Source organism: Calonectris borealis, chromosome 6, assembly GCF_964195595.1.
Source record: "Calonectris borealis chromosome 6, bCalBor7.hap1.2, whole genome shotgun sequence".
Classification (NCBI taxonomy): domain Eukaryota; kingdom Metazoa; phylum Chordata; class Aves; order Procellariiformes; family Procellariidae; genus Calonectris; species Calonectris borealis.
Window position 1 is genome coordinate 16,841,924 of NC_134317.1, and position 7,469 is coordinate 16,849,392.

General features: G+C 44.7%; 1 protein-coding gene across 1 annotated transcript; it reads left to right on the plus strand.

The window, feature by feature from the left end:
* The first annotated feature begins 324 nt into the window (after positions 1 to 324).
* On the plus strand, positions 325 to 2,782 carry TMEM169 (transmembrane protein 169). The gene is made up of 2 exons (XM_075153926.1): positions 325 to 679; positions 2,160 to 2,782. Exons 1-2 carry the CDS (start codon positions 376 to 378, stop codon positions 2,780 to 2,782), a joined length of 927 nt encoding a protein of 308 aa, XP_075010027.1. The 5' UTR covers positions 325 to 375.
* Positions 2,783 to 7,469: the final 4,687 nt, after the last annotated feature.

Genomic DNA, 7,469 nt, shown 5'->3' on the forward strand with positions numbered 1-7,469 from the left:
AAATGTTAATAGTCTTTCCTTTTCAGTAGCTTTGGTTTGTTATATTAAAATTGGAGCCTCAGAATCAGGATTAGGTGATATTACAAAACATGTATCCGTGTAATAAAATTGATGTTCAGGACAGTAATAAGGATCTTCAGATGACATTTAAACCAGTTGGAAGTAACCCTTTATAGGAAAATTCCGGCAATTTTTTCTGCTTGGTAAGAAAAAGACACTTATTCAGCCTTCTCTCTCATTTTAGGCTGGCAATGGAGTGCATAGTTTGGATATCAGCAGTGGGACATCTTACCAAAACAAAGCATCCATGGGACCGATGTCTAAACAATGACTTCTAAGTGCAGGAGCTGTTAGATTGGAAACAAGTGCTACAAGATGCCAAGTGAGGTGCTTGAGAGCAGCAGTGGGATGGAGGAGACCATGCAGAAAGAGAGCAAGTCTGGAAGCCAGAGCCCTCGCCACGGCTCCATGAGAAGGGCTGTGGCAACCACTGTCACCTTTGATGGGGAAGCCACTATGGACCGGAGGAAAAAGAAGAAGAGAGAGTCCCGTCCCGAGTCAATAATAGTGTATCGGTCAGAGAATGAGAATAAGGTGGAAGAAGAACAGGCAGATGAAGAAGGAGGGGAGAGGAGCTCTGAGGAAGGCTCCAAGTTCCTGGGTCAGTCCATGGCAGATGGTATGTATTCCCGGGAACACCCACTTTCCATAAACTGTTTTTGATGCCAGCATGCACTAAGGTCAAATGGAAGTGACTGTGGGACCAACCCTCTCTAAGACTGCAGGCAAGGAGAGCTTGAGTTCATACATGAAAACACTCTGAAATAAAAAGCATTAAAGGCCTATTTGGGCTGTCTCTTGCAGTTCTTTGCAGAGGTTGGTTATTGCTGGACTCTTGGTTTTAAATGTATGTGCTTGTTGGGGTTGATCCAGAAAAATGCTGAGTATGCTTTAAGCCAATGATGCTATAATCAAGGCCCTGTCCATGCCTAAAACAACTGCCTGTTAAGTGAACGGATGGAAGCAGATGGATTTAGTGGGTCTACCTGTGATAGGGAGTTTTACCCATTACATAGGATTTGCTATTGCCTTCTGTTTGCATATTCTCAGCACAGCTTCCTCTTTAAGAGGGATTATTTGGCAAGGTCACTGTGGGGCATCTTGGAGCCACTTTCACTTCTGATGTCTGTCCTGGATACCCTTGCAGGGAAGAAGTGTGGGAGGCACAAGATGGCTAAGCTTCTTGTGAGTCAACAGTGCAGACTGAGAGGGGCTTAAATGTGAATGCATGCTCCTAGTTCATCAGCCGCACCAGATTCTCCCATCATCCCAACTCCTATCCTCGTGGCTTATCTGCTGCCTTCCTGTTTTTGTGGGCCACTTCAAACTGCTCAGCCTCCTTTTAGGAGCCTCTGAAGACCTCCTTCCAAGCTAGTCAGAATTAAGACCAGGAGGAAGCATATTTTAGCCCCACAGAAGAGTCTATGGCCAGTACCACTGCAGGGACCATCCTAAAACAATGTCACTTGGAAGCTAAGGCAGTCTGTTTGTAACTTTAACACACATCCCAACATTTTCCTGTTTGGTGCCTTTGTTGATCCCTTAAAATGCAAATATAATTATATGAGAGCTTGTAAGGATTTTCTAAACTTTGAAAATTTATTTACATTGAGATACAATGCAAATGTAAAGTGAAATATTAGCTATTCAAATATAACTCCATGTGTGGATGTGCTTATTCCAGAACAAGAGTCTTAGTCATATTTATCTAATTCACCCCAAGTGTCCACGCTGTTCAGGAATAAATCTATGAGGGTACCAGAGAAAATAGGCATACCATTTTGTATTCAGTTACTCTGTCTCTTCTCTTTCTCATATATTCCTGCAGCACTTTCCCTTCACATACTGTCCCCAGTGCAGATGCTGGAGTCTTCTCCCTTGTGACTTCTGTCATCTGGAATTCCTGTCTTCTCCCTCATTAGCTCTTCTTCCATTTTGTTCTGTGATAATCTTCTTTATACTGCATTACTTCCTGCATTCCATCTTTTTTTAATTTAACTATAACTCCATACGCACTATCTAATTGTCTTTGGGGATCTACACAAAATACTCCATACAGAAAATAAATCTAATGTAGATAAGTTTATCTGTGTTCGTAGGTGTCTGGAACATGCCTTTAGACAGCCGATATGTCACCTTGACTGGAACAATCACCAGGGGAAAGAAGAAGGGTCAGATGGTGGACATCCATGTCACACTAACGGACAAAGAGCTGCAGGAACTGGCTAAGTCAAAGGAACCTCCTAAAGAAGACCTACCTGAGAAGAAGAAGAAATGTGATGTTGGGCTGGACAGAGGACCCCACATTGTCCTCTGGACCATCATCTGCCTCCCCATCATTTTTGTAGTGTCCTTCGTGGTTTCATTCTACTATGGAACCATTACATGGTACAACATCTTCTTGGTGTACAATGAAGAGAGGACCTTCTGGCACAAAATCACCTTTTGTCCCTTTTTGATCATCTTCTACCCAATTATAATTATGGTTGTGTCTTTTTCCCTAGGCCTGTACTCAGCTGTGGCCCAGGTAGCATGGTCCTTTGGGTACTGGTGGCATGCTGTCAGAGATATGGAGAAGGGCTTCTGTGGCTGGCTCTGCAGCAAGCTGGGTTTGGAAGATTGTTCTCCGTACAGCATTGTTGAGCTGCTAGATTCTGACAATATCTCAGGTAGTCTCTCTGGCAAGAGCTCTGCGCAGGGGGTTGAGACCTCGGCAGTCTGAGCCTTTGTCCTGGCTGACTATTTTGGTCATATGCGAGTGGTTTTCACCTAGAAAATAACACACTGATTTTTTTTTTATATATATATATATATATATTTAAACACAAACTTAATGAATAAAATATTGGGCTGGGAGAGCTCTTTAAATGTCACAGAATGCAAGTGTGCTAGCTTCATGTGGTCTGGGTGAGGAGGTACATGGCTCTCCAAGGATTTGTCATCTGTTTTAGCTAATTGCAACTTCTGGGAATGGTGAGAAAATCCAGGTCTGTGGGGTTTGGTCTGTTTGTGGGGTGGCAGAGATAGATGCTGAAAAGTCCACTTTTGTAAAGTTAGACTTTATGTTTAGGGAATGGGACATAACAGTGACCTGCCGACTCAGTGAAAAGAAGTCTCTACTTGGGGGATGACCTTCAGGAGCTAGGAAATCATTCAGAGGTGAAGGCTAAATTGCAAAACATGATGTTCCTGCAGTTTTCCTAGAAAGGGTCCTTTTTTAGTCCTTCTGACAAATGCAGCAAACCTTCCAGGTAGGCTAACTGGTTAGATATTGTCAGAGTTTGAAAAATAGACCATTACAATAGTTGTGCCCAGCCTTTCACTGGGAGAGGACAGCATAGCCTCCGACAAAGGCACGTGAGCTCTACACTGACCCGAAACGCACCCATCACATGATGGAAGACTAGGGCTTGCTCTGTAATGCGGTGCATAGGAACCTGATGGGCCTGTCACCAAGCACCCTCAGGAGACTGTAGGTGCAGAGATAGATGCTTAGGACACACCTCCATTTGGTCTTCTGGTAGGTGCACTGCTAGGAAGGAATGGGCTACAGGAGTCGTATGCAGTGTGCAGCGTGAGCAGTTGCATTATAGGGAAGAAACATCTGCTCTGAGGAAAGGTGATCAGTTTACATGTCACGGCAATGCAAGTGTGGACTGGCAGCACCTGTATTTAGGGAAGCGGAGTGGAAGGTGCTTGGGATGGGAAGGTTTCACTGAAACAGTCATTCTGTTTTTCAAGTTGCTCTTATGGAAGAGCTGCTGGACCTTCCCTTTCAGAACAGGGGCATCCCTGAGCTCATGTCTGTTAGTGCCAGTGCAAACTGCATTAGTGCCTCAGCTCTGGAAATCTGCATCCCCACACACTTCCTGGTTAATTATACGGAAGAGCAATGGATTATACCTCCTCCTCCCCTCATGTCTCATTTTCATAATTGGTTTCCCTCCTTTTGGGACTTTGCATGGCATCTTAGTGGGCTCCCAGACCAGGCTGAGGTGGCCATATTAGGCTGGAGAAATTTTAATTGTCTCTTTGAAAAAATGACTAGCAGAAAAGTTCTTTTTCTGGATTGACTGTTGGGGTTTTGGCCTAAGGAGGACACAAAGAAAATAAGAGAGAGGTATAACGGACTCTAATGGGGACCAAATTAAACATCTGAAACATGATTAATTTTCTGAGTGCTCTAGTTCAGCTGGTGCTGCTAGAAAGTCTGGCTCAGCCCCAGCCCAGAGGAGCCCACCATTTGCATGCGTGTAAGTAGATAATTCGTAGTGTGCAGTCAGTCAGGCTGCAGAGTCACTCGTGTCTGTATAGGTGTTTCACTTCCCCAGTCTCCCTACCAGAGGGGGAGCTGCTCTAGTTTTAGGATGATAAAGAGAGGCATTCAGAAGCTGGATTTCACAGGAACTAATGCTTCCTGCTGCATTTCAAGGATAGGGTCAAGACTATACTGACTGGCTGTTCTGGTTATGACATCGGGGAACCTATGATGTATAAACAAGTCGATCCGATGCTCTAGGCCTGACACTGAGAAGTAAGTAATCCCTGCTGCATCCTTGGTCCATCCCCTTCTGGGAGATCCAGCCAAAGCAGACTCTTAGCAGTGGCTTGAGGATTAACAGTGTGAATAGTAGCGTAAAAGCCAAATATCAAGAGCAGGCTTGGCCCCACACTACAGGTACAGCCAAGCTGTGTTTGCTGCTTCCTGATGCACAGCTTTCAGTTTTGACTGGCTAAGTCTTTAAAGGCAATGAGCAACTTCTAGGAAAAAAAAAAACAAACAAACCCCAACCTGTGAGGCAATGGCAGGTAATTCAGCGGGGTTCAAAGAGGCTGACATATGCCTGGGACCGGTTCAAGCAGTGAAATGCCTTTCACAGGTCTGTTTCAATCAGGAAACTTGATATGCCTCTGAATTAATAGAGAAGCTGAGGATAAGTCATGCCAGTGCTGGCAGTCTGTAGTGACCAAGCGCAGCCACTCTGCTTGATACTCCTCCACATGGAAATCACAGGCTCCCACATGGCTGGAGGGTGGGAAGAAGTGATGCTTAACAAGCATTAATGGGAAGGAAGGCCCGCTGGCAAGCGTTCTCACGCTTTGCCTAGAGGGACACTGCTGGCATGAAAGGAGTGGATTGTGTGTCTTGGCCCCAACATGCAGCAAACAAGTGGGTTTGGGGGAAGGATGGCTGGCAAGTGTGCATTGCTGCAGAGGGAGAAAACCCAATTCAGCTGTCACTGCCAAACAGCAGCTGTTCAAGGCTAGACGAAAGGCTGGGGTCAGTAGCACAAAGAGCCTTCACTTACAGAGGGCTTGAATGATAAATACTAGCTCGTTACAGAATACAGCCATGTGAAATGTCTGCTGAGCTGCAGGATTTGCTTTCAGAATTGCAAACAGCCTGCCAGAGTGGAGACAAAACCAAATCTGTGCCTCTTACTGCTATGTAAACACAAAGGAGCGTCAGAGAAGTCGTATTACCCTCCCTCTGCCACGGCAGCTATGCTTCTGGGTTTGGAGGCCACCTTTTTGGGGATATACTGGAACAATCCATTGTGTGTTTTCTACTTCTTTACACTTAACCAAGCTTACCTCTGCTCCTGCCGAAGTCAGGGTGTTCTGCCATTGATTTTGATGGGGGCTAGTTTAAGCTTGGGGTTAGTTCTGGTGCTATTTGTAGAAGTTTTATTCAAACTTTTCTCAAAACAGCTCTGGATAGCTTTTTCTCTTGCCCGTTATCCCCCAGAGTGGTTTGCCTGCTACAAAATAATATAATCATAATCACTTGTTGTAATAGAAAAAAGCACAAGTTTTTGTCTTGTTCTACCCTTGCTTTCAGAAACTCGCGAGTAATTTCTGCTTATGTGCCACTGTCAAACTGCAGGGAATGCCAGTTAATCTGATTATTGAGTGTGTTTCTGGCTGCTCTAGTCTGGATTTTTTTTAAAGTAAAGATAATGTGTGTTTGCTGATTGTTATTTTTAATTGCATTCCCTTTTCCCATCCTTGCTGGCCTGGGTGGAGAATAAAGATGTACGTGGCTTTAGAAGAGTGTTGCTCTCATGCTTCTGCTTGACTTTGTGTTAAAAACAGTGCTGTGGGATGGACACAGTCATTCTATGCCGATAATTGATTACAAGTCTTTATCTTTTAAGACCCACTTTAAAGTGTGTCTGAAATGGGTCTCAGTTTACCTCTTGTTAACCTGTGCTTATCCAGAACTATCATATCTCTGGGCTCTGGGTTATTCTTTGTTTTTACTTCACGGCACACAAATGAAAACTTTTTGATTTAATTTCACTCATTGGGTATCTGTTTGGCTTTAGCCCCAAGGATCTGTAGGGAGGGACATGCTTCCATACCAAAATAGGAAGTACATTTAACTCTACAAATATGGTCTGTGTGCCTGTAGCTTGGAGCTGCTATTTCCAGCTGTGCTGGGAAGATTTCCTACAACCCCTAAGTACTCCAGGCATGCCTCTGTTACGATAAGTCAAAGGAGAATCCACCAATACAATTCTTTGAGGTGTCTAAATATTAAATGACACCCTCGGTGCTCTCCCACACAGTCTTACTGCAGTCCTACACTCCTGCAGATATTTAGTTGGCATTTTCTTTCTTCTAAGAAGGAGATATGTCTCCTTGGAAAACCCAAATGAAATTCCTAGCTGAGGGCTAGCACAGCTTCAGTGTAACAGCTCTTTGAGCTGAAAGGCTTCCCATGGGTGATTTCCTCAAACGGGCAGTGCCATGTCCAATGCAACAGCTGGAAATACCAGGAAGGTGCTCTTGATGTGACGCCTGCTGCAAACATTGCCAAGGGAACAGGATTCCCTGCGTGGCAGATGTACACTGGGGACTTCCCACCTCCAGTGAAGAACCTGCTGAAGGTTACTTGGCTTCCTGGTGTGGCAGGGTGGGATGGAGATAGTGGGCCCAGAGAATTAGCTCATTAGCCTCTGCAGTTCTCACCTTTGAGGTACAAGGTAATAATTTTATAAGATAATGGTTAGCAGTGGGAGATACTCCTATTGAAGACCTTTGCACCAGGCAAAACACACCTGTATGACTGCACCATGTATTTCACCAGGGCGAGAGAAGGTGCTAATTCTGCCTACTGACTCACCCATTCCATTCAGTTTCTTTGAGAACTGAAACAGTCACAGCATGAACTGTGCTTTTAACCACAATCAGTCTCTTGAATTCACTCTTCTAATCCCTTGGGCCAGTGCTTTGAATCCTGAGGCCAGGATCCTGCAATTTGTCACTCTGAGACCATCAGCAGGGGCTGCTCCATGGATCCATGTGGCCACCCCCATGGATACCTTTTTGAAGCTGCAACCACTAGTTAAAAAACGCCACTCCAGTCTGCTCTTGCACACTGAAGCATGCAATTACACTAGCGT

What these genes read in the sequence shown, in the direction of transcription:
- TMEM169 (XM_075153926.1), top strand. Translation starts at nt 376, where the DNA reads ATGCCAAGTGAGGTGCTTGAGAGCAGCAGTGGGATGGAGGAGACCATG. An exon ending in GGGTCAGTCCATGGCAGATG is followed by an intron (nt 680 to 2,159) that starts GTATGTATTCCC and finishes CTGTGTTCGTAG; the next exon opens with GTGTCTGGAACATGCCTTTA.